The sequence below is a fragment of the Laetiporus sulphureus genome, assembly GCF_001632365.1.
Source record: "Laetiporus sulphureus 93-53 unplaced genomic scaffold LAESUscaffold_1, whole genome shotgun sequence".
Taxonomy (NCBI): domain Eukaryota; kingdom Fungi; phylum Basidiomycota; class Agaricomycetes; order Polyporales; family Laetiporaceae; genus Laetiporus; species Laetiporus sulphureus.
In genome coordinates, this window is record NW_024468510.1 from 1,723,446 (window position 1) to 1,747,995 (window position 24,550).

General features: G+C 53.2%; 9 protein-coding genes across 9 annotated transcripts; 3 read left to right on the plus strand and 6 right to left on the minus strand.

Moving 5' to 3' along the window:
• Positions 1 to 166: 166 nt before the first annotated feature.
• On the minus strand, positions 167 to 1,904 carry LAESUDRAFT_690342 (uncharacterized protein). The gene is made up of 7 exons (XM_040906064.1): positions 1,812 to 1,904; positions 1,647 to 1,761; positions 1,404 to 1,592; positions 1,066 to 1,343; positions 921 to 993; positions 673 to 858; positions 167 to 616 (listed from the first exon to the last, which is right to left on the minus strand). Exons 1-7 carry the CDS (start codon positions 1,861 to 1,863, stop codon positions 241 to 243), a joined length of 1,269 nt encoding a protein of 422 aa, XP_040770651.1. The 5' UTR covers positions 1,864 to 1,904; the 3' UTR covers positions 167 to 240.
• Positions 1,905 to 1,919: 15 nt separating this feature from the next.
• LAESUDRAFT_30786 (uncharacterized protein) lies at positions 1,920 to 7,838 on the minus strand. Its single transcript, XM_040901936.1, has 7 exons — positions 7,410 to 7,838; positions 7,199 to 7,358; positions 6,506 to 7,136; positions 4,413 to 6,456; positions 4,186 to 4,351; positions 2,658 to 4,134; positions 1,920 to 2,603 (listed from the first exon to the last, which is right to left on the minus strand). Exons 1-7 carry the CDS (start codon positions 7,626 to 7,628, stop codon positions 2,255 to 2,257), a joined length of 5,046 nt encoding a protein of 1,681 aa, XP_040770652.1. The 5' UTR covers positions 7,629 to 7,838; the 3' UTR covers positions 1,920 to 2,254.
• A 211-nt stretch (positions 7,839 to 8,049) lies between these two features.
• LAESUDRAFT_639208 (uncharacterized protein) lies at positions 8,050 to 10,182 on the minus strand (the record flags this gene model as incomplete). The annotated part of the gene is made up of 2 exons (XM_040903528.1): positions 8,050 to 9,829; positions 9,881 to 10,182. The coding sequence occupies 2 exons, from the start codon at positions 10,180 to 10,182 to the stop codon at positions 8,050 to 8,052; spliced, it is 2,082 nt and encodes a 693-aa protein (XP_040770653.1).
• A 780-nt stretch (positions 10,183 to 10,962) lies between these two features.
• LAESUDRAFT_639182 (uncharacterized protein) lies at positions 10,963 to 13,951 on the plus strand (the record flags this gene model as incomplete). The annotated part of the gene is made up of 10 exons (XM_040903525.1): positions 10,963 to 10,984; positions 11,037 to 11,269; positions 11,437 to 11,823; positions 11,875 to 11,998; positions 12,058 to 12,174; positions 12,295 to 12,752; positions 12,858 to 13,335; positions 13,395 to 13,482; positions 13,535 to 13,687; positions 13,747 to 13,951. 10 exons carry the CDS (start codon positions 10,963 to 10,965, stop codon positions 13,949 to 13,951), a joined length of 2,265 nt encoding a protein of 754 aa, XP_040770654.1.
• Positions 13,952 to 14,050: 99 nt separating this feature from the next.
• Positions 14,051 to 15,018, minus strand: LAESUDRAFT_30781 (uncharacterized protein). The gene is made up of 6 exons (XM_040901935.1): positions 14,974 to 15,018; positions 14,870 to 14,922; positions 14,633 to 14,819; positions 14,484 to 14,570; positions 14,311 to 14,427; positions 14,051 to 14,254 (listed from the first exon to the last, which is right to left on the minus strand). The coding sequence occupies exons 1-6, from the start codon at positions 14,977 to 14,979 to the stop codon at positions 14,138 to 14,140; spliced, it is 567 nt and encodes a 188-aa protein (XP_040770655.1). The 5' UTR covers positions 14,980 to 15,018; the 3' UTR covers positions 14,051 to 14,137.
• A 1,914-nt stretch (positions 15,019 to 16,932) lies between these two features.
• LAESUDRAFT_635573 (uncharacterized protein) lies at positions 16,933 to 17,106 on the plus strand (the record flags this gene model as incomplete). Its single annotated transcript, XM_040903446.1, has 1 exon — positions 16,933 to 17,106. A coding segment is annotated over one exon (174 nt), but the record flags the coding sequence as incomplete, so codon positions are not given.
• Positions 17,107 to 17,466: 360 nt separating this feature from the next.
• LAESUDRAFT_638887 (uncharacterized protein) lies at positions 17,467 to 17,661 on the minus strand (the record flags this gene model as incomplete). The annotated part of the gene is made up of 1 exon (XM_040903500.1): positions 17,467 to 17,661. One exon carries the CDS (start codon positions 17,659 to 17,661, stop codon positions 17,467 to 17,469), a length of 195 nt encoding a protein of 64 aa, XP_040770657.1.
• A 1,308-nt stretch (positions 17,662 to 18,969) lies between these two features.
• Positions 18,970 to 21,632, plus strand: LAESUDRAFT_719466 (glycoside hydrolase family 20 protein). The gene is made up of 11 exons (XM_040907633.1): positions 18,970 to 19,747; positions 19,802 to 19,839; positions 19,888 to 19,939; positions 19,988 to 20,137; positions 20,195 to 20,312; positions 20,376 to 20,642; positions 20,696 to 20,744; positions 20,800 to 20,884; positions 20,939 to 20,979; positions 21,038 to 21,135; positions 21,194 to 21,632. The coding sequence occupies exons 1-11, from the start codon at positions 19,199 to 19,201 to the stop codon at positions 21,427 to 21,429; spliced, it is 1,683 nt and encodes a 560-aa protein (XP_040770658.1). The 5' UTR covers positions 18,970 to 19,198; the 3' UTR covers positions 21,430 to 21,632.
• LAESUDRAFT_767687 (uncharacterized protein) lies at positions 21,367 to 24,087 on the minus strand (the record flags this gene model as incomplete). Its single annotated transcript, XM_040913771.1, has 7 exons — positions 21,367 to 21,871; positions 22,011 to 22,061; positions 22,119 to 22,284; positions 22,354 to 22,431; positions 22,533 to 22,663; positions 22,772 to 23,017; positions 24,067 to 24,087. 7 exons carry the CDS (start codon positions 24,085 to 24,087, stop codon positions 21,797 to 21,799), a joined length of 768 nt encoding a protein of 255 aa, XP_040770659.1. The 3' UTR covers positions 21,367 to 21,796.
• Positions 24,088 to 24,550: the final 463 nt, after the last annotated feature.

The window sequence follows — 24,550 nt, forward strand, 5'->3', positions numbered from 1 at the left end:
GTCGCACTGACGGTGGCAGCGGGCCTCAGCGGGCGCGTATTAACGGGTCCGAGGAAGGGAGAGCAGAAAGTCACAGAGATTAACCTTTGGGCATCCTTTTTAAAGTCCACTGTGGCTGATGTGATTTATACCGTTGCCAGCGTTAGGCAAGCGTCCAGCGCAATTTGCACTGTTTGACCGAATACGAGCAATGAATTGTATAATATTCTTCTACATGCTTGTCCGGCACATCACCGAGACTCATACAGAATGGAAATCCATGTGAACAAGAGGCAGAAGGGCCGAGAAGGTATCCCAGACATTCTCGAAAGTCAACTCAACTATCCCTAATGTATCATATGCGACCTGTGCTATGTGCGCATACTCTGCGGAAACAAAATCAAGGATCTGATCACCACCCATGGTGGCCTTGATCTCAGCAACAACGGCCACATCGACTTTGACGAGACAGTTCTTACCCCCCCACTCCTCGTGCAGTGAGAATGCCTCATTGCGGGACATTCCAGATGGGCCGGGCTTCTTCTTGTCTTTCCGCATCCGTGCAGCATTGTGAAAATCTTTGAAGTTTTGCAGTTCCTGCCGGAGAAGGCGTGACCACAGCCACTGACACAATTGGCTGTGGACGAGAGAGTTCTTGATAATTCTGTATGCATCTGGGGACAGTGTACTCACAATTGCTCAGGATCCTCTGCATTATATATGCCATCCTGCAGGCCTCTGTTGAAGTGGGTCACAGCGTTATCGCCAAAGTCAAGTCGAAGTCGAAGCCACGAGTGTTCTATGGTGATGTTGTGCACACTGCGAAGGTAAACATCTGCAGGAAGTTGCTGATTGTCGAGTTCCTCATGAGAGATTGACCTGACATGAGTCGCAGTCAAGAGCTCAAGCTAGATCATCAGAAAGTCACGAGTCCAGCTCACCGCAAAGCATCGACCAATCCATGCAGAGCAGTTGTTTCTGAGCCACAAACAGTTGTGAATTGCAGCGGTATGCCTATGTATTTGTGTATCAGTATTTGTCCAACTTGCGCTACGGAAACATCCATTCACGCGATGACTGACTTACCGCCGTACTTTTCCACCAAGCAAAGAAACAGATAGGCAATGATGTTCCCCATATGATTGCTAGGAACTATCCAAGCTCCGAGCCACTTTCCGGTTGCACCATCAAGAACTGCCCATATGGGGAAGCCGATCTTGTACAGCTTGTCATGACCATCTCCAGCCCACCTCTCATGGATACCAATCGGACGTTTTGGGGAGCTATGAATCTTCTTAGCAGTAGGGTTCCGCATCTCGAAGCCCTCTGCATCATGTTGATGCATGATCTCAGAGACGAAGTCACTGCAATGAGTCCAGAGATTTAGGCAAGCTATTTGCTCGTTGTAAAAACCAATCACGTACCGGGTCAAGTGTACACCATGCTCGAACGCGATCTTCCTCATGATGGTGTCTTTGCCTTGGTGACGAGCGGGATCCTTGTCCATTTGGGATACAACCAACTGCGTACGCTCATGCAGCGGCAAAGCCTTGGTTGTCACGCCGCTGCCCATAAGACCTAGTTCCTTCCGTCTCCGCCGTACCGTATACCAACTATTGACGTATCCACAGATCAGTCACTAAACTATGATACTCTTTGATACGTACCTCATGTGTATTTGATACTCAGCAGCCAGACGCTTCGCGATCTTCTTGCTATCGGTGAGCCTCTCGTGATGGTACTTTTCAAGTGCCTCTTTGAGAACCGGGTCATCCGCTTTGACTGATTTTCCTTTCAGACGCAATCACCATTGCATATGAATAAGATCTCACGTTTCTCTCCATGTTGATTCTTTCCCGTAGGGTTGTGATTGAACTGTGCCATTGCAGACACAATCAATACACTCACATCGATGAGTCACCCGCACGACAGCAGCCACAGCAGCCACACCGGAAAGCCTACCAGATTCGGTAATTCAATTCAGCTCCCGCACGGCACACTCAGCCCAGAGAATTGTCACTTCACGGAGCCGCCCTTTCCCAAGGTAGGGATTGACGAGCTGATGCCCAAAGACCTGACGCTGCACTTCGCAAATCGAACCTATCGACACAGGTAGCATACGATAGCAGACAAAGCGTGTATGTACATTGTTCCTCATGAGGTGGAAATAAATACTACGAAAGCTTTAATATTATATCTCTTCTCAATTCAATCGACGCAAACAAGAACTAGAAAGCATTGTGAACGACAACACGAAACAAACAAAAAAAGCCCACTAGGGTCTCCAGACAGGCTGACGCCCATGTGCGCTGAGCGCAGAAGTCCTTCCAGACCGCGGCGCCTTAGAAGGGGTATCTGGACGCCTGAGGTACTGCAGAGGGTTAAGAGGCGACCCCGGCGAGGAAGACTTGATAGACTGAGGGCTTGTTCCATTCGGCGGGGACAAAGAGAACGATGGCACGAACGGGCTCCTCGGTTCGGGTGTCACAGGCAGATTCGGTGGAGAAAATCGTTCGGCTGCTTGCGAGAGTGACGAAGAACTAATCCACTTCTCATCTCGCGAACCAAGATTTGGAGAGTCTGGAAGTATCCGGAACGCATCAGCGAAATGCTCCTTGATGAACCTGCAGGCATTCGTTCAATGAGCACTGAGGCGCATAAACATAGCGATGTCTCACTTTGAAAGCTCCGTCCATCCGCCACCAACTCGTACCATAACCGTTTGAGAACGCAGAATGCGGCAGAAACATAGTTTAGGGTCCTCGTCTCCTATCCAATACTTCCCACTCCGATCCTTCCATGTGTTTGCAGCGTGTTCCACATTGATATTTACAGGAAGCTTGTTGACAACATCGCCAACTGCGACATCTAGTTTGTTCTTTGGATCCGGAACGTACGGTTTCTTGACGGTCGACTTTGCCTTCGATAGCGGAGAAGATGTATAATTATTCGGGAACGAACGTCTCGGGGCTCGAGCCCAGGAAGCGCGTTGGGAGGTCGATGGCTGTGCCGACTGCGAGAGGCGAGAGACTGAGCGAGAATGAGACAGCAATGGGACCTCGGACCTTGCAGGCGAGGTGACACGCTTTGGGCGGGAGGATTGGCCAGTATGAGCCCTAGGCCGCGTGATCACCGCACTAGATGCCTGTTTGACAGCGACTGGTACAGGAGCCTCTGAAGAGACACTAGTTTTCCTTTGACGGGAGGAGAATGTAGAGCCAAATAACGCGGATGAGGGTGGGCGAGAGACAGAGCGACTTGCAGATGTGACGGATGCCCTGCTGATGGAACGAGCAGTGCTGGGAGATCGAGCTGATCGCGCAGTGCTGACCGAGCGTGGATTTCGCGAGGCCGAGGAGCTGCCATTTGTTGACCGTGCATTCCGTGGAGGGGCAAGGTATTGACTGTGAGTTGCTTCTGCAGAGAGGTTGACATTACTGGAACTCCTCTTGACCGAGAGCGTGGACCGTGAACTCGAGACAGAAGCGCGACTGCTCCGACCAGAGCTCATGACGCTGATGGGCCTCGACTCGGTTCCATCCATGCGATCTGCCGCCATAGCCTCCAGCTCATCCCATGTTTGCATCACGCGGTCATGTTCAGCCGTAGCACGAGGATCATCTGCCACATCAGAGTATTGCGACGTCAAGTCGGCAATGATTCCTCTGGTAAACTCCAGCCGAGCAGAAAGTTGTCCTTCGGGAGGCAGGGCAATGTCCGGCGTGTACGACGTCAAGAGCATTTCAGGAGGAGATGGATAGCTGTCGATATGCGTCAAGAGATCACTGAGCACGTTATCGCAGTTGACAAGGGCATCCGATAAGTGCGCCAGGCTATGCAGCTTTTGCATCAGTTCCTGTGACGATTCAATTTCGACGCGCAGGGACTGCAGTTCCGCCTCCACCAACGGTTCCTGAGCTGTCGAAGGCAAATCATACGTTATAGAGTTGATTAACGTGAGCTGGTGATCCATACGTCTGCATTGATCATGGCTCGGGAGTGAGTCGTGCGACTGCGAGCTAGGATGTGCAATCTCATTCTCATGGATGGAATGCAGTTTTCTGCGTAATCCGGAAATCTTGTCCAGCAATGCCTTGGCCTGAGCGCTGACTGTTGGCTCTGGCGATAGGGGTAGTCCTCGCAGGCCGAAGATGTCTGCACATAGTTGGCACCTCTGATTGAGACGTAAGGGAAAGAATGACTCACTATCGCCATCGTTTGCATCTAACCTGTCTAGAACTATAGTCTTGTCACCTTCCCACTCTTCGACTGGTTCAAGTACCTCCGGGACTAAAGTGATGTTGGTGTCCGTCTCCTCCTCAACCCCTCCCGTACCGACGCTAGCGATCGTCAACTCGGGAGTATCCTGCCTCTGTTCGCACACGACGCATACAGTCAGCTCCTCTTCTATCGAGAGTTTGGATGTACCTTACCTCCAACTCCTCGTCTGGTTTGTGAACCTCCACAGTTGTGGTCTGCACCGCAACATCCTCAACATCTTTAGCTTTCAGATGCTCTTCCTTGTCGATGAAAGCTTGCTCCGTTAGTCTAGCTTGCTCTGCATGTATCGCATGGGAAACGCGCTGCTGTAACAGCGATGTGCTTTCTTTCCACGATGCGAACTGGCCCTCAGCATCGTCCACATCCCTCTGCCGAGAAGTGAGGATGTCACTCGACGCCCCAGGCCTATCATCATGCGACTGAGAGCGGAGACGGTAGAGTAATCCGTGTAGAGGAGAGAATGACCGAGCAATTTCTGGCCCTTCTGTTTGCAATAGCTGCTCCAAATCGCTAGAGAGGTGTTTCAGATCCTCCAAGCCCAACGGCGTGGCATGGTCAGCGAATGAGTTGTGGATAGATGAAACAGTTTCTGTAACGGCGCGAATACTGTCTTGCACAGCGACAATCGCCTCGTCCACGGCTTGCGCGATCTTGGCCAACTGGAAATGATTAGCCTTCCGTTCAATTCCTTTGACTGACCCAGACAGAGTCAACGTATAAGCGTTAGAATCGGCGCGCACCGCGTGATCCGCTAAAGTAGGATCGATCGGCGAGCCAAGCGAACATGCCTGCTGCACAGCATCAAGCGTGCATGCCGGAATCGATGAGGGCCGCCATGTGTCCGAAGTATCACTGATCGAAGATGACGAAGATGTTTGCTGGCTAATAAATGGCACACGACGGGGTAGATCATCAATGTACGCGCGGACCGATTCTTGACAACGCTTGAGATCACTAGTCAAAGCGCCTTCAACGAGGAGTAGCTCTTCACCAGACAGACCCCCATCCAAGACCTCTGGTATCCATTGGTCAAATCGACCGTTTAGATCTCCAATCTCCCCTTGCAATTCGCGGAAGCGATCGCGGACATGCTCCATGATGGCCGTCTGCATCTTGATGGAATCCCAGACTTCAGCAGTGTTCCGCACGCTCTCCAAGAACGTCGACAATCCAGTGAAACACCGCGTTAGATACCCTAGCAGCGGCGGGCCTAACGCAGGTGATAGGGTCGCTAGTGGAACGGTGACCTGATCACGAAGATCCGCCTCGATTTGGTCCAACCTCGCAGCAGCTGTATCATGGCATATTGCGACGGGAGGGGATGGTGCATTAGGGCTTTCAGGGGTTGGTGGTGCATCATGTACATCAGTCTCTTGCTGCCACACCGAGCCTACCATCGCAGCAGCTACTTGCTCTCGGAGACGATATATATCCTCGAAAACGTGTCCCATCACAGTCCAAATACGCCTCACTGCCGTGAGCGCGGTAGCGCGACCCATAATCTCTTCTCGTGCTTTCGCAGTCTGTTGGTGAGAGGCGAACAATTGCTCAACTGTGCCTACACAGTCAGCCTTGAATTGCGGGTCTATCCCAGGACGGTCGAGATGCAATAATGCCGCTCGCGCAGCGCGAGATGCGTTCGCAACCTCCGAGTTTGCCGCGTCTATCTCCTGCATCATAGAAGGTAGCATCCCGACGAAGAATGAATGGCGAGTCCCTTCCAGACACGCCTCGGTAGACAAGTCTGGAGGTGTCCCATCGCCATTGTCGCTGCTGAGCCCCTCGGTCAAACGCTCAGTCAGAGAATCAAACCGCGCAGATATGTCTCTTGCAGTCTTGCATGTTGCTTCTGCATGTTTGACTGCCTCGACTGACGAGTGATACTCGTTGACCTGGCGCTCAACCCTTCTTGCTTGCTCCAAAGCGGATGTCAGCTCTTGAGAAAGTAAGCGCACAATGGTCTCGTTAGCTTCCGCTTGTTCAGGGAACAGCGGGTGAACCGGTCGGGGAAACATGCTCGAAGGAGAGGCCGGATTGTTTCTTGACGATATTCGCTTCACGAGCGAGCTGATGCGTGAACTGAATGCAGCGTCAAGACGTGGATTCGGATGGGCTTGTAGGGCGGCGTCCAATTCTTCCAGCAACGTCTCCACCGCAGCCTTGTCCTTCGACGTTTCAGCATAGATATCATCGGCCCTAACACTCTGTCAGAACCTGATGGTAACGGTGGAAAGTGTGGGTATACCTTGTCCATTGCGTTACTACGCTCATGACGAATCTCCCAACATCGTCCGTGGCACTGCCAACCTCGTTCTCGAGCCTGTCCTGCTCGTCAAGAAATTCGTCCGGAATTGTCCTTTGGCTCCTTCTGCTCCGCGCAATCCACTTATCCAGAGTCTTCGCCGTGACAGGAATCTTGCTGAGTCTCAATGAAGACAGCCGGCTCGTCAGCTGTGCGGCCTCGCGTGAAAGCTGTTCAGTGTACTTGTATCTCGAACTCCGAGAAGCCCCGGATAAAGATAGGTAAGACGAGTCAGAGGCCATCGAGGTCATGGATACTATGGAGCTGCGCCTGCTAGGCACCGGTTCGCTAACAGTTTCCGTTAGGGTTTCCGTTATGGAGGCCGCATGTTCGGATGCCGCACTGGACCAGCGAGCTCGTGTGGCCAAGAATTGTCTGATGTCGGCAAGGAGATTGTGGTACTCCGTCCACGCTGCAGCACGCCTATCTTCCCACGTTAGCCGGATGTCCAGCATCTGCAGGTTGGCAGCTCGGTCTGTAAGTAAATGGAGGAGCCGGTCCAACCGATAGATAGTAGTAAGGGTTAGCTCAATGAGGTCGGTATCTGCAGGAGATAGGTTGCGCTGGGCGGCAGCTACGAATGAAGAGAGAGCTTAGGTCCTAGGAGATGCTACTGGTTTGCAGGAATGAACTCGCCTTTCGTGAACTTCTTCAACTTTCTGAGCTCACCGTCATCGAAAATCCTGATATCCTTTTCTATCCTATCGTGCTCCGCAAACCACTCCTCCAGTTCCGCACGAGACGGCAGAGTATCCAAAGGGCCGAAAACCTCCACAGCCGGCATATTCTCTAAGAACTTGTGTGATCATGAGTCGCCACATCACCGTATTACGGCACAGTGCTCTACCTGTATCTTTTCTTCTATCCATTCTTTACGTTGACTGAATGCCTGGAGTTCGATGACCTCGTGCCATTCCAGAGACTGTTCGTCCGGCGATCCCGGTGACACGGGAGAAGGTTTGTCGGCGTCTTGTCGCTTGTCCCTGACAAACGTGTCCTTGATATCAAGAGTACCTTGCAACATTGCCTCGAGCGCAGCCGAGGCGGTGGTAGCTTCTTGAGGCATTTCTTCCAAACGAGGAGTCAACTGATTTCACGAAGGTATAAGTATCATTCAGAACTCCAGATGGGTGTGCAGCGTGTTAGAACATGCTGCTGGGCGGAGGTTGAGCGGAAGAGGGGTCGCAACGAGGCAGCGGTGAGTATACGGTACTATGGGATTATGAGAAGGCATGACTAGCGCTCGTGGGTAAGTATGACGGCTCGGCTAGCGCGATACAGTACACGGACCGGACCTGATTCACATTGCTACAAAACACACAACTACAACAATCTACGTTAGGTATGGAATATGCATGGCTAAGAGCGTCCTACCAGAAAAGACAGCCAAAGATGATTACAGATTCGAAGCTAACAAGGTAATAAAATAGCGTTCAAAAATGGCAGAAAGGGTCAACACGAAGTAAGGGGGGTCCATCGCGTCAACATCACCCCGCATACAGCACGTACTTGTCCGTGGTGTCCAGCCATATTCGCAGATCTTCATCGCACATAAGATCCACGAAGTCGTTGTTGACGCTATCTCGGAAGCGCAGAGTGGAGACGGGAGAGTCCAGCTTCAGCTTCTCCGACGCTTTTTCGAGCAGCTGAGCATGCGTGATGTTGGGGTGTACTCGCAAGGCAACAATGTCTTCCGCAGAGGGGGCGAATATCTTAATTTTCAAGAATGCGATTTGAGGATTGGTCGCGGATATTGGGGGATTGTAGTTCGCGTTGGATTGTGAACGAGTGCGCCCGGACAGCGAGGTCCGCGACGTAGCTGTAGAGCCGGCCTGTGAGACGCGTCCAGAACTCGGGTGGTGATCATGGGACGAAGCGACAGATGAGCAGGACTGGCCATTCATTTGATAGTATTCTGATTGCAAGCCAGGGGCGGATGTCTGCGAAGAATGAGTGTAGACGGATGCGCCGTTCTGCGCTCGCTCATGGCCAGTGGTGGTCCGTGACCTGGGCCGTAGAGGCTGCGTGGTTGCCCATTGCGGGTCCGTTGATAGACGTGACGAGGTGCTCTGGTGGTAACGGTGGCCATACGAGTCCACCCCATATGAATCGCCGAAGCCGTCCGTCTCGTCATAGCCATACCCTTCTTCGATAATCTCCCCTTGCTCAGATATCTGCAAGCGGGCTAGACGCTCCGCTTCGTGGTAGGGATCTACCCCATTCTGATCGTACTGCTCCTCCGTCTGCTGAGCCATTTGATCCAGCGCTGCAATTTCTTGCAAGCGTGGCTCAATATCGCCCTCGGCGTCACCGGATTTCAACCCCAAGAACGTGCGAACAAGCGTGTGCTCCAAAATATAGCGAGCATACTGCTGTAGGTCACAGAGCCTATGAAGATAGTCGTCGAGCTCTGCTCGCCTGGTGTTCGTGACTTCAGTATCGACTTGCGAGACAGGCCCGGGCATATAAGGTAAGATACGAGAATTCGGGTCAGAATCTCCAGCCTCAATAGGAAATGCGTGGAGCAGGTCGATCTGGAAATCGTAAAAGTCGTTATAGGATCGGAAGAGCACAAGTTGTTTCGCAGGGGGGAGATTGTCCGTTCCCGATGGGTCATACGGCTGGTAGATGGCGTGCACGCGGAACCAATATTCGTCCATCTCATAGTGGAAAGAATTGACGTCGGCTGACAGAAGGATGCCTTCTGGGAGGAGTTTGGGGGACGCAGGTCGGGGAATGTCTGGCGGCAGAGGCTTCTCCCGTTCAACATACTGCGAAGAGACGGACGAGGCTGGAGGCACAGGGGGGACGGCAGGCGTTCTTGATGGATTCCTCACGACATTAGCGGCAGTTGAATCGTCGAGCACACCCAGATTGATGCTATTGGCTTTGTAGTTCATCATGGCGCGTTTCCACTCCTCCACCCGTGGCAACGCTCCGCCATCAATTAGCGCCATTACATCCTCGACAGGACGACCAGTTGCTGGGTCACGGACCTCAACAAACGACACTGGGACTAACCCAGGTCGCCCGAGACGACCGATAGGTTTGGCCACAAACCACTCCCGGTTGGACTGAGCGACGACGGTGATGGAGTCCCCCTGCTTAGCATCCAGTTCATCGGCGCGCTCCGCTACGAAGTCATGCAACACAATGGCATAGTAGGCCTGAGGTTTGGCGGACGAACCGGACCTGGCTCTGTCCGTCGTGGCCGCACTGCCATTTGCTGCGCCGCCCTTAAAATTGCTAGTCGACGGCGGCCGTGGTCTTGGAGCCTATCGATATGAGCGCATCACGTGTAAAGACATTGATACTCACGTCGCTGCGCCCTTGTGAAACTCCTCGAACATATCGCAGGGAACTAAGCCCCGTGCGCCCGTCATCGGGTTATGGGCCTCATACCACACTCCTTGTTTGTTTAGATCGCTCAGGACATGGAAGAAGTCTCCCTTCTCAAAAGAGAGCTCTTGCGGGGCGGTGGATTTGTAGGAATCGAGGGCCCTGATGACCTTCTTCGGCGGTTGGATAGCGCTGGATGGTTTGGAAAGGGATGGCAAAGGAGTAGATATGTGTTGGGACTGGTCCTTGTGCCCATTAAGGGATTTGCGTAGTGTTTTCATCATATGTGAGCGACGTCAGCGGAGAGAGGTCGTGAGAGGGCGTGAAAGGAGAGAACTGGGAGACGAAGAGCAGCAGAGAAGACGGTGGTGGCGGTATTATCTGCGACCCGTAGCATGACCTGCCGGTTGAGTTCCCACACGGTTCACCGCAGGTGTGCTATCCCATTTTAGGCATGTCTCGTGGGCTTCTCTTGATCGGCAGATCCCATCCTGCAGGGACCCTAGCTGCGAACTCCGTCAATTCCAGCCAGATATCTGTCCCCCTCACATCGTCCACTGCATTTTCCCGCACATTCTCCGTGTCGTTTCGTTCGTTGCGCGCCACTGTGCGCCACGTCGCCGCAGTGCCCAGCTGCGGCCCGATCTAGGAAACCTGTTCTGTATTTCTGTCCGGTGCTTGAGGTGGCCGGTTGCGGTGCAGCTCCAGTTAACGTCCTCCCGGTCTGTGTTTAGGAACCGTGATGTTATCAACAAGAACCTTGGAAGGCTGTGAATATCTGAGATAATGGCGCCCACGTCGAGCACCTACCAACAATCGATAGATGTTCGCAACATCCATGTCGTAGCAAACACGAGGCTTCGTACTCCGCGAACATCTCTGCCCACCCGACGAGGCCACAACGTCGGCCCCGCCACTGGACACGCTCAGTCGATCGCGTTCGCCACAATTCGCGCGCCTCACGTGACTGTCACGCGATGGTCACAAGGATGTCGCAGAACACTGCCGCTCACTCTGGCTTAATTCTCCTGTACATCTCCTCTCTCTCATCGCTGCTCACCATGGCAGCCAGGAAACTACAAAGTACGTGTATGCTGCGTTCACGCTCCGCGCAGACACTGACCGCGCAGTGCAGCTGAGATTGACCGCACCTTGAAGAAGGTCGCGGAGGGCGTCGAGCTCTTCGAGAGCATCTACGACAAGATGCAGGCGTCCACAAACCAGACGCAGAAAGAGAAGCTGGAAACTGATCTCAAGACGCAGATCAAGAAACTTCAGCGGTTGCGGGACCAAATAAAGACGTGGGTCGCGAGCAATGACATTAAGGACAAGAGCGCTCTACTCGAGAACCGGAGACTCATTGAGACGGTGAGTACTGCTGTGCATCCCTCCACCCTCCTCTGCACGTAATCCATATTCCTTGTACTGGAAGATTGCCACGTGCGGAGGAGGTCATCCACCATGAGGTAGTTGCTGATCCGCGCCCCGCTTGCGTCCATCCTACACTTCACCCTCCACCCTATACCCTCACTCAGCAAATGGAGAAGTTCAAAGCATGCGAAAAGGAGATGAAGACAAAGGCATTCTCGAAGGAGGGCCTCATTCAGTCCGCGAAGCTCGACCCGAAGGCACAGGAGAAGCTCGAAGTAACAACATGGCTGCGCGAGCGCGTCGAGGAGCTGCTTCAGCAGGTTGAGCAGGCAGAAGCAGAGATTGAGACCCTGCAGGGAGGCGGAAAGAAGAAGAAAGCTGGAACGACAGCATCGGAGCGACTAGAGACGCTTGAGCGTCTGAACGAGCGCCGGAAGTGGCACATTAGTCGACTGGAGATCATCTTGCGTCTGCTGGAGAATAGCACATTATCAACAGAGAGGGTGCAAGATCTCAGAGATGACATCCAATACTTCGTGGAGAGCAATGCGGTTTGTCCAAATGTAAGCTTCTCAGTGGCAATATCTGACGTTCCTCTACAGGAGGATGATTTCGATGAGGACGAGGGCATCTATGATGAACTCAACCTTGATGAGGAGGAAGAGAAGTTTGGCCTGGCAAATGTAAACGATGAGGATAGTGATGAGTCGGAAGACGCAAGTGAAGGTGGGTGATCCTCGTTGCAGAGGGTCGTGTGCCATGCTAACTCATCGTGCTACGCATAGATCTTCTTCCAAGAACGCCGTCCTCTAAGAAACACGACGAAGAGCCTCCATCGATCAGTAGTAAACGTGATGGAAGTCCTGTGCTGAAGAGACCTAGTGTCTCCCTCCAAACACGCAGTGAGTGTTACCAGATGTTCCCAACCATGGCGTCCGCTGACCTCCCACAGAGCCGTCAATAGCTTCAGAAAGTGTGTTGCTTCATTCTGCTGCTGCGATCCCTATTTATCGTCCCTCTAGCACCAAAGCCACCGCCAAATCCAAACTTTGCGCAACAACCTATGGCGAGCATACTGAAGGCCGGTCTGCCCCCACAACCAAGACCAAGTCTAAAGTACGCTGCAGCGGCAGCGGCAGCAGTCGCTTCCCCATCATCAGCGCAACAATCGGCAGCACATCCACCACCGACACCTTCGGCAGCATCAAGTCAGCCTGCGGCGCCTACAGCGCCATCAATATCCACTGCGTCGGCAACACCGTCATTGGCGCCGGACCAGACGTCAGCAGTTACGTCGTCGCCGAGCTTGACGCATCCTTCTGTGACAAGCCCAATGCTCTCCTCAGCATCGGTATCAGCACAGCAGGCTGATGGATACTCTGTTCGTGACTCACCGGCATTGTCGGAAGCGGTACCTAGTTCCCTCAGCGGGCCTGCGGCGACATCGTCGCCACAACGATTGTCTCGGAAAGGTGCGTGTGTGTTCAAGTCAACTCATGTGAGCTGAACCTAATTGATTGGCCATGATAGCATCGGCATTATCACCAACAGCACTGCAGGCGCTCAACGCAGCAGTAAGTTGCAGTACTCATGTTCGATCCGAGCACCGCGTGAACCCTCTTCACAGCAACCGGCCCCGACAGAAGCTCAATTGCCTCCACAAGCCAATGGAACAACACAACAGCCACAACCCGCTGCTCGACAGCTACCAGCGCCATCGGGTCAGTCGCCAGTACCACAGCAAGCGCAGCCCTCCCTTTCCCCATCTACGAATGTCCAGCCAGCAGATGCATCGCCTATGCCTTCCGCTTCACAACAGCAGCCCCAGCAGCAGATGCCACAATATCCTCCAGGCGTTAGGGTGCCTGCGGCGAACCCGTCAGCGGACCAGGAACACGCGCTCCCGCAGGGAGTTGCGGCACAACAACAGGGCGTGAGCGTGCAGAGGCCTGCGTCGACTGCACCATCACAGATGCCGCCGCAATTGCAGCCACAGCAGCCTAGGCCTATTCCGAACTCCCTATCGGACCTTGTAGTGTCTTTCGAAAACGTCAAGCAGAAAGGTTTGTAAGGTTCTGTCTTCTCACTGGATCCGGTGGACTGAGGGTGTATGCGCGTACAGCCACACACCGCATGTCCAACCTCGACCAGGTGCACAAGTTGCTGCAAGGTAGCTACTCCAGCATGCCGCAACCTCAGGATACGGAGAAGTGAGTGCCTCTGCGCAATGTGGACCGCCTATCTCGTGCTGACCTGCTTCAGGCCGAAGTACTACGTGCCACGGAATCCCATCCAGACACCGTCGTACTATCCCCAGACGCCGAATCCTATCCTGAACACCGCGGGTATCTTCTCGCAGCTGGACGTAGAGACTCTGTTCTATGTGTTCTATTACCTTCCAGGCACATACCAACAGTAAGTTCTGAAAGGCCGCCGGTATCTATGCGCTCTTCGACCCACAATACTTGTTGCAGGTATCTCGCAGCCAAAGAGCTCAAGAGGCAATCATGGCGATTCCACGTGAAGTACTTGACATGGTTCCAGCGACACTCCGAGCCGCAAGCGATTACGGAGGAGTATGAGCAAGGTGTCTACGTCTACTTCGACTGGGAAGGCTCATGGTGTCAGCGCAAGAAGAGCGACTTCCGTTTTGAGTACCGATATTTGTCTGAGGACTGAAGGAAGTCCTTACGACTTTCGTCGTGCCATTCATTCGTATTATTTTTTTCAAATACCTCTCCTTGACAGTGCGCGATGCACATGTATTCTACGTTGGCGCAAGGGACAATGCAACGTTGCGATTAGTCGTTTCATGGCCCGTGCACGCGAGTAGTAGTGACGGTGCGACAGCTCTATGTATTAGCATCACTCGAGCTTGATGACCGCACCGAGGTCCATGAAGGTCTTCTGCATCTTCTCGGCCTCTTCCTTTGGCAGGTTTTCTTTGAGGGTCTGTGGTAGCGCCTCGACGAACTTCTTGGCCTGTGCGAGATATGCGTGAGCCCTTGATGATGATGTGTGGAGAGAGTGCGACGAACCTCGATGAGTGTCAAGTTCGGGACCATGGCCTTCACCTCCCGAATAATTTTGGGCTTCGCGCTGGCGTCGAAGGACTCGAGCTTCACAGTGAAGACTGTCTTTTCCTTAGGCTTCTCCTAACCATACGAAATCACTTTAGCTTGGATTAGAGCACTTAGACGGACGAACAGACCTCCGCTGCCTCCTCGGGAGCAGCAGCCGCGGGTGCTGAAGGGCCTGCTGCCGCCGGCATAGCAATCTCTTGGATGTTCAGCCGCGACTGGAGGAGAAGTGTAGCTGGCATGAGCATCTGGCATGGATAAGTGCACCAGCGGAACGCACCTTCAGTAACGAAATAAGATCTGCCGCTTGCAGCAAAGTCAATCCCGAGATGTCGTCCACGATCTTGTTCAGTTTCGGATCGGCGGAGACACTGGGTGGTGGCGGAGGAGGTTCAGACGAGGATGATGGCGCAGCGTCGGTGGCGGCTGCAGCGAGACACCTTGACGAGCTCGCGAACGTCCTTGACCTGCGAATCCCAGTCAGAAAATGCAGAGGTTACCGAGTGTACAGACTCACCGAGCCGCGCCGCGTGTCCGGGCAATCGCCCGCAAAGCAGAAGAGCACCGAGTCTGGGAGCATTTCAGACAGGAGATGGGTGAGAGAATGCGGGGCGTACTTACAGCCATGATATGTCCAAGGACGTCGACGCGAACTACCGTCAACTCGCGATGCCAGAAAATGCAAGCGCTCATTTCGTACATGCGCACGTGCTTTCCACGTGGCCCGCCCGAAAATGCGCCTCCCCTCCGATCGACTCTCCTCAGTCGCTACACCGCTGTTGGACTGAGGTAAGTTGGTCCGGCACGATAAATATTGTGCTGTACTCATAATGCCCTGTACATAGACTGAGATATTATAGGTGAATATGGCAGTCGCTACACCACCATGTGGCTGAGACTGAGATAGTATAGGCACCAACAGGTTATGAGTCTCGAGCTCGTGCTCCCGTAAGCCGAGCTTGTCGTACAAGTACTGTCTATTCTCGCCTCGTGGTGGTGGCCAGTGCACGTACAAGTGCGCATCCTTTTCTCACATCACTGTCGCTTCGCGTTATATTTGTCGCGATGGTAAATCCTCCCAAGCCCCCTCAGGCGAAATCGTCCGGTGGGCGATCCCGTTCTGGTACTGGTGGCTCTGCCTCCAGCGGCAGTGCTTCTTCCTCTCCAGATAGCTCGACGATGACTTCCATTCGGAAGGAAACTACGGCTACGCCGGCGCCTGTTATTCCCCCTATCCAACGGATCATCATTCCGTCTGCACTCTTCACTTGCGAAGAGCCGTTGGATCGAGCGAAAAGCAACTACGCTACTTGGCGTTCTAGCATCCTCGAGACATTAGCGATGATTGACCTCGACGATTACCTTCTCGGCAACGTCGCGCGACCCGATCCCTCCGTCGATCCTGCTAGTGCGGCGAACTGGGACAAGAATGACAAGACTGCCCGTGCATACATTGGTCGTATGTGTGCCAAGGAGGAGAAACGTTTCTTGGACAACGGAAACTATACCTCAGCAAAGCACGCTTGGACAGCGCTTCGCATCAGGCACCAGAAGGAAGGCACATCTACTCAGGTCCTTCTGCTGCAGGAGCTCCTGAACCTTCGCTTCTCCCACTCTGAACGCCTTTCCGCCACTGTCGAGAAGATCCAAGATCTCGTCGATCGTATCTTTGCTGTCGGTTTGCCTGATGCGGATGCACTCACTTGCCTTGGCCTCCTTCATGCTATGACTGGCGAGCTTTCCTCTGTCCAATCCCAGGTTGGCACGGAACTCGCTAAACTCAATCGCACTGAGCCGTATAGCTCTGCCGACATCATCGCGCGTCTCGATCTCGAGCAACGTCTTATTGACGGCACTGCGGGCCCTACTGCTGATGCTATGCTCGCCAAGGCGTCTGGCCGCGATGCATCTTCTAATAACTCTAACCCGAAGCGTGGCCGAGCGGGACATGAATTTGCCGATTGTTGGCAGCCAGGTGGACCTTTGGAGGGCAAGCGCGAGGAGATCCCGGCATGTAAGAAGGCACGAAAGGAGAAGGGTAAGGCCCTTGCCGCCACGTCATCCTCTTCTTCCGGGAGTACTATTCTTAAGGACAACTTTGGCCGTGCTTTCATCGTCGATGCTGCTACGGGTCACGCTTTCTTCCTTTCCACTGCTCCCCCCAATGTGTCTACCTCCCCCGTGCCTGCATCTACGTGCGACTCTAACGTTGCGGGTTTCAGAATTTGTACTGCCCATATTGTTCCCTCTCTTCCCATTGAGGTTGTCCCCGACGTTGTCGCTGTTTCCCCCACGCCATCCTCTGTCCCTTCACCTCCTGTGCTCGAGCCCATTTCTGAAGTCGATAAGCTGCTCGCTTCCGTTCCTGAGACCGACGACATTCTCGCTGCGCTGTCCGCGGAGGGTGTCCTGGATATTGATCCTCTCTACCCTGGTGATCCCAAGACGCCACGTGAGGCCCTGGATTCCCCCTATGCTGATCACTGGCGCGCTGCCCTCGAGGAGGAGTTAAAAAGCATCTATGACCTTGGCGTCTATGAGCTCATTCCTCGATCAAGCGTTCCCGCAGGCCGTCGCATTATGAAGGGGCGTCCAGTCTTTGTACTTAAACGCAACCAGTTCTTTCAGCCTGTTCGGTTCAAAACTCGTTGGATCTGTAAAGGATATGAGGCTGTATTCATGCAGGACCCTTTTCACACCTCCTCTCCTACCATGCGCATGCAGTCCTTGCGCGTCTTGCTCCATCTTGGTGCTGCCTTGGATTGGGAAATCCAGCAGATTGATGTCAAGACTGCCTTCTTGTATGGCTTGCTTTCAGAGCATGAAGTGTGCTACATGGAGCAACCGCCGGGCTTTGAGGAGCATGGCAAGGAGGATTGGGTTTGGAAGCTGCGAAAGGGTCTGTATGGTATGAAAGAAGGTGATCGTGCCTGGAATCATACTATGGACGCCCGTCTCCGTGCCATTGGCTTCACTCGCCTCCCATATGAGAACAGCATCTACTACCGTCATACTTACGAGGGCATCGCGATGACTGGAATTCATGTCGACAACTTCGCTCTTATCACGAGTACGAAGGCTGCTGCTGAGTCTTTCAAACGGGAGCTTCGCGAGCTATGGAATATCTCCGACCTGGACGAAGCACAATTCGGCATCGCCATCGCCATCGATCGTGACCGTGCATCTCGCACCGTGGCTCTCTCTCAGACCGCGCTCATTGACAAGATTGTCACTGACTTCCGTCTCCAAGATGCTCACCCAGTCACCACGCCAATGGACCCTGGGTCCCGCCTTTCCCGCCTCGAGCATTCTCCGACCACTGCTGAGGCCATGGCTGCCGCTGCTCGTCATCCATATCGTCAGCTTGTCGGCTGCTTGCTCTATTTGTCCATTGCCACTCGCCCCGACATTGCCTTCGCCGTCCAACAGTTGAGCCAATTTTTGGATTGCCATGGTGATGCTCATTGGGAGGCTGCAAAACGTGTAGTTCTCTACCTCAAGGGTACTCGTGATTACAAGTTATTCCTTGGAGGCGATCATATTGCGACACTCTTAGGTTACTCGGATGCTGACCATGCCAACTGTCTCGACACACGTCGCTCTATTTCCGGTTACTGCTGGTCTCTGGGCTCTGGCGTTATCTCGTGGTGTGCTCGCAAGCAGGAAACTGTTGCGCTAACACCCACTGAGGCGGAATATATCGCGGCGGCAGAATCTTGCAAGGATGGCTTGTGGCTCCGCCTCCTCCTTGAAGGACTTCATTTTCCTCAGGATGGTGCTACCCCTCTCCACTGTGACAATTTAGGGGCCGTGCGCCTTACCGAGAATCCCGCTTTTGACGATCGTGTTAAACACATTGATCTCAAACATCATCTCATTCGTAAACATGTCGATGCTGGCCATATCGCCGTTCATTATGTCAACACCCATGACAACCTTGCAGATGCTTTCACCGAACCCCTCCAGCGTGTTAATTTCCAGCGCATGCGGAGCAAGATGGGAGTCTGGAAGTCCTTACGCAAGGAGGAGTATTCCGGTTGAGCAAGCGTATCGCATTTTCAGTAATATATGTTCATTTTCTTTTGATCTCTGACATCATTCCTTGTCCTGTCGCGATCTCCGCGTCACATTTTTCATGTTGAGCGAGTGCTTCGAACCATGATTACGCCGGCAAACAGGTGATTGGTGTCGGGACAATGGAATGCATCGCCTACGATGCCGAGTTTTGATCAGTGTCTTCTCGCAAGGAATCGCACATCCGTTCTGTGCCACCGACACAAAGCAAGAAACCTGCGCGGAAGAGAGAACGATCCGATCAGTGATACAGAGGCATTGGGTCTGAGATCTGAGCTCTTCAGCTACACGGAAGAGACGGGCGAAGCGCACGCAGCGGCCACTAAGCATGAATTGGAACAGGTAAATACCGATCTGTTGTAATCAAATTGGAACTCCTTCTTGATTTTGACTCGAGGCTAGAGAAAGATCAACCATTCGGGCGAATGCAGAAATTGGAAATGTCTTGGATTTATGGTACCTTTCAAGTGCTTCTTCAGCACTCACCTTGTGCTTACTGTATCTCTGTCAAAACCCGAAGCATGAACCTGCATAGGCCATCACGGAATCTATATCGGAGGCAAGATGATAGGAAGCTATTCTCAAACTGTGGGACCCAAGTCACGCGGTCCGACGACGTTACCGCTATCTCTATCAAAGCAGCCGGCGTGCAAGGACACGAGATGGGAGGACCCTTCTCGAGCTTGCCGATTTGGGGCGCTCAAGAAGCATCCGTGAGCCTATTTATACGAGGTTCGTGCGAGGGGACGTCGGCTGCCCTGCACTTGAAAGCATGTCACCCAGGCTCGGTCGAGCTGCCATTCTCTGTGCAGCATCTGTCCTCGCGGCCGTCGTTCACGTCGGCGCGCTCTGGCCGCTCCCTCGCAGCATCGAGGAAGGCACAGATGCCCTGCGTCTTGCCGACACGTTCAGAATCTCTCTCTCGTCCAGTATAGCCGATCCTCCTCCAGACTTGCTCAAGGCGATCGCGAGGACTCAGACCTATCTCTTCACTGACGACCTGGGAAGGCTCGTCGTGGATCGCGGGGCGGGAGATGTCAGCACGTTCGAGACGGCAGCGTACCTATCGGAGCTAATACTATCGCTGGAGCCAGGGTCGACTGTGCTCTCCATTACTGCCGAGGCGCAGAAAACACTCGCAGAGCGAGATGAGAGCTACAGCATGGCGATTCCTTCCAATGGTTCCGCCGCGACAATCACTGCTAGTTTGACGTTGGGGCTCTTTCGAGGCTTGACGACTTTTGGTCAACTGTGGTATGAGTACGATGGCACCATCTATGCGTTGAACGCGCCCCTGCAAATTGAAGACTCTCCTGCATATGCGAGTGCTATTCACATGATCCGGGGCTGATATTGCTAAATGATGCATCCCTAGCCTTACCGAGGGCTTCTCTTGGACACGGCGCGGAACTAGTGAGCAGATCTCGCCTTTCAGGAGGAAAGCAATCTCACAAAACACAGTTTCCCGGTATCCGACATCTTGCGAACCCTGGATGCGATGAGCTGGGTAAAGGTACGCGCCCGACTTTGACCACGCAAATTCCATCCTGAGTGCTCCAAGATCAACCAATTCCATTGGCACGTCGTCGATAGCCAGAGCTTCCCACTCACAGTGCCTGGGTACACAGAGCTCGCCGCGTACGGCGCCTATTCGCCACAAATGGTCTATAGCATCAGCGATATCGAGACCATAGTGTCATATGCCGGAGCCGTATGTGCAGTCATCATGGTCCCTCATGCGGAGTCATTTTGATCTGGAGCATCGCAGAGGGGCATCGACGTGCTGGTCGAGATCGACACCCCCGGGCATACCGCTGCCATTGCAGACGCACACCCGAATTTCGTCGCGTGCAACCAGGCTCGTCCTTGGGCCGACTATGCCGCTGGTACGCCGACTTTCTCGTTCCGCCTGAGCACCTCATCGCCTAAGACGTGTTTGTGTTTGGCAGAACCGCCCTCTGGCCAGCTACGTTTCGCGAACGCCACCGTCGCCAACTGGACGGCAGGGCTCTTTGCGGAGGTCGCGAAGCTGTTCCCGTCCACTATAATCAGCACGGGCGGAGATGAGGTGAATGCGTACTGCTACGAACAGGACCCCGAGACACAGTACGACCTCAACAGCACCGGCCGGTCATTCAACGATGCGCTGAGCGACTTTGTCGCTGGCAACCATGCTGCGCTGATTGCAGCGGGGAAGACGCCTGCCGTTTGGGAAGGTAGGTGCGGTTTGTTTTGGATGCAGCCAGGGATGTTGATAAGCGGCACGCAGAGATGGTCCTCGACTACAACCTGACTTTGTCAAATGAGACTCTCGTCTTGTGAGTGGCTCTCTCACCGAATGCACCAACACTGAACTCTGCGATCAACTTATAGAGTATGGATCTCTTCGGACGACGTGAAAGCTGTAGCAGAGAAGGGCTTCAGAGTGATCCACGCGGCGTCCAACTATCTGTACCTCGTCAGTGTCACTCACGCTCAGGCTGAGCATGTTCGATATTCAAACGTTCCACAGGACTGCGGTGCCGGCGAGTGGATCGGCGATGATCCAGATGGGTTCGTCCAAGTCATTGCGTTGTCGATTCGCCGCCCATACCTTCTCGCATCTCCTTAGAAACAGCTGGTGCGACCCCTTCAAGACGTGGCAATACACATACACCTTCGACCCCCTCGCGAACCTCACCTCAGACCAATACCCACTCATCATGGGCGGTAAGCACCTCCATCAATCTCTCACACCAGCCTCCTCATGACACGCATGCATACATAGGCCAACAGAACCTCTGGACGGAGCAATCCAGCCCGTCGAACCTGGACCCCATCGTGTGGCCGCGCGCCGCGTCCTCCGCGGAGGTCTTCTGGAGCGGGCCCGGGGGCAACTTGACATCGGCCCTACCCCGGCTGCACGACGTGTCGTTCCGCATGCAGCAGCGTGGGGTGAATTCGATCCCGCTGCAGCCGTATTGGTGTGCGATCAGACCGTTTGAATGTGATCTGACGTGGTGATTCGCTGTTGGGTGTTATGTACTGTATATGGGCTGTCGGCCAAGGATTTGCGGATCAAAGACCCAATGAACTGAAAGACGGATCGGGAGCGGGAAGCTAGCCACGAATTCGCTATCATATATCGTCGGACGTGCATGGACAAATCAGTATATGTAATCCTCGCGAGACGTTCCCGCTCAATACCAGCCACTAATTCTCCCGAGGAAAACGTGGCTAGTCAATCTCGGCATCGATTATGACCAGATACGTACGCACCAGAATCATCACCACATCCTGACAGCGCTCGATCTCACAGATCTCATGCGCCAATTTGTGACGGCTCATATGAGCTAAGACGAAAAGGCTGCGGACAGGACCCGGCGCACTGCTACCGTCTCCGCGTCAACCGGAGGAGCGAGATTGCCTCGCGTGAGTAGACTGCATGGTCGGGGTCGTCCGTGACCTGTACGATCCGCGTGAAGGCAATGAGATTTTCGATATTCGTCAGGGCGGTCGATAGGTTAGCCAGCGTGGAAAATTAAATAGAGACGGTGGAGTGCTTGGTGAGGTAATGGATGGAGAAGAGGAACGAGCGCACACACTTCCGTCCAGGTAAACTCTTTCTTCAAGAGCGTGAAGAACCGTTTGTCTGCCTAAAGTACAACAGAGCATAAGCATAGACGTAGAACTGCATCCATGGTACAACTCACCTTCCTTCGCTTCTTATAGCAAAACAGCACCTCTACGTCCTTCCCTTCCTTCGGCACCAGCTCCGCAAGCGTGCCTACGAGCAGTGGGAATGCCGGCTCGAAGTACACGCAGTCCGCCGCGAGGACGAGGTCTGGCGCCGGCAAGTCTGCGGGGAGCGGTGTACCCCTGTGCTATCCATGCATGCTCAGCGGGCTGCGGGGACACGAGGGGTCCAGAGAAGAAAATGGTGCAGACCAGTTGAGCTCTGCGATGCGCACGCGCGAGGATAAGCCGTTGAGCGCAACGTTGCTGGTCATGATAGGCAGGAGTGGACTAGGCGCGTGGATAGAATGCGTCGAAAGTGGTATGCATGAGGGAAGAGAGGTGGGACGTGTCAACCAAGGAGATGATGGTACGGTTGGAAGGGGACGCACGCTTGGTCGGTGATCCAGACGTCTGCACCGAGAATACCCGCAACGAGCCCTACGAGACCGGTGCCGCTTCCGAGCTCGAGAGCGACGCGTCCGCGTAATGAGCCGCGTCGTGCGAGGTAGCGGGAAAGGACCTATTGTAGCGGGTGGTGCGTGTCAGCGCGTGAAACATGCTCGCGATAATCATGGGAGCAGTCCGGCCGAAGCAAGGTATTGCACAGATGAGAAGACGCGATGCACACCTCCCCAGCTGGCCACGCGATCCCACCACATCCCGGCGACGCGTCCACTGAAAGGTTGATCACGATATCCTCTGGTGTGCGCATGTCCGCTTCCGCATGATGAGAGTTCTTCAAGTCAAGCCGGGAAGTGGGAAAGACAAGCTGGGTAGTCTGATTGATGATGGATGGCGGCTGCGCCGGGACGATGTCCACGTCCACGTCGTTGTTGCGCAGATGGCGGAGAGGGTCGAGTGCGTCGAGCTTCTCCTCGAGCGCAGGATCAAAGGAGGAGCTGACAGGCATTAGGCGTGCTCAATTCTTAGTTCGAGGGGCGAGTTCTGGCGAGTTCAGTCGATCTCAGGCGCCAAGAAGTTGGCGATGCCGGGTCTCATCAAACGCATTCACCTATCAATGGCTCACATGTATACAACCAGTTACTGAAATGAAATGGCCAGACCATGAATTTTTGACATACAATTAGGTGTGCTTGTACTGTTATGTGTGGGTATAGTATGGAATGATCAAGTGAGACACTTAGAATGGGGCAAGATACTTTCGATCACATCATACATATCCTATAGAGAAGGAAAGGGAAGCCCTGGGTAGCATGCACTATGGAAACTGTTGAATGGGATCATGTATAGATGGCAATTTACTATCAAGAAAATGTAGTGATTCTCCGAAGATAATTTTGCCACTCTGGCACCGCAGACATGAAGCGATTTGCACACGTGGCAAATGCTTAGCAAATGTCGACAGGTTTTTTGCCTTTGTGATCTCAATTTGCTATGGTTCCTTCCCACATTCCGTATTAAGTATTTGTATATAATATGTTGGAGGCAGAAATTTAAATCATATATTTTAAGAAATGACACCATTTTCAAACTCACCAAATACATTTAGAATTTGAGTGCTGTTGAATGTAATCATACATTTTTGAATTCCAAACCATCACATGTATAAAATACCCAGTAGCAGATGAAGGTGTAATTACAAAAGACTTTCATTCTAGTAATCTTGGTTAGAATGACTTCAGTAGGGAAGTAGAATGTAGGCATAATTACACCGTTGTCTGCTACTGGGTATTTTATATATGTGATGGTTTGGAATTCAAAAATGTATGATTACATTCAACAGCACTCAAATTCTAAATGTATTTGGTGAGTTTGAAAATGGTGTCATTTCTTAAAATATATGATTTAAATTTCTGCCTCCAACATATTATATGCAAATACTTAATACGGAATGTGGGAAGGAACCATAGCAAATTGAGATCACAAAGGCAAAAAACCTGTCGACATTTGCTAAGCATTTGCCACGTGTGCAAATCGCTTCATGTCTGCGGTGTGGATCCCTGTCTAAGGCCCCCAAGCTTACACGTTATCACCACTCTCTCGGCGCTGTGATCGATGGCGATCGGCCGCCTCCAAGGTGCAGAGATCTGGACTGATATGACGCGCAGAATCCTCCGAGAGGACGGAAAGTAGCCAACGCGTGTGTACGAACCAGATGCACAAAGTTCGAACGTGGGCTCTGAGCAGATGATGGAAGAAACAGGAAAGGCGAACGTGTGGCCGCGTGTCGGTCGATTTGCCTCGAGGTCGATCGTTGATGCATGCATTGATGGCGGACGCTGCTAAATCAGGAAGAGCTGTCGCTTGGATTGGGTAATCGATGCAGCAACGCGTGGTATCACTTCCGCTGGATCGCTTCGACCAGCCATTCAGTGGGTCTTATCATTGGCATCAGGCTCGACAAAAGGCGTGCATTGCCTGCCGTTTCAAATTTTTAGGGCTCGGA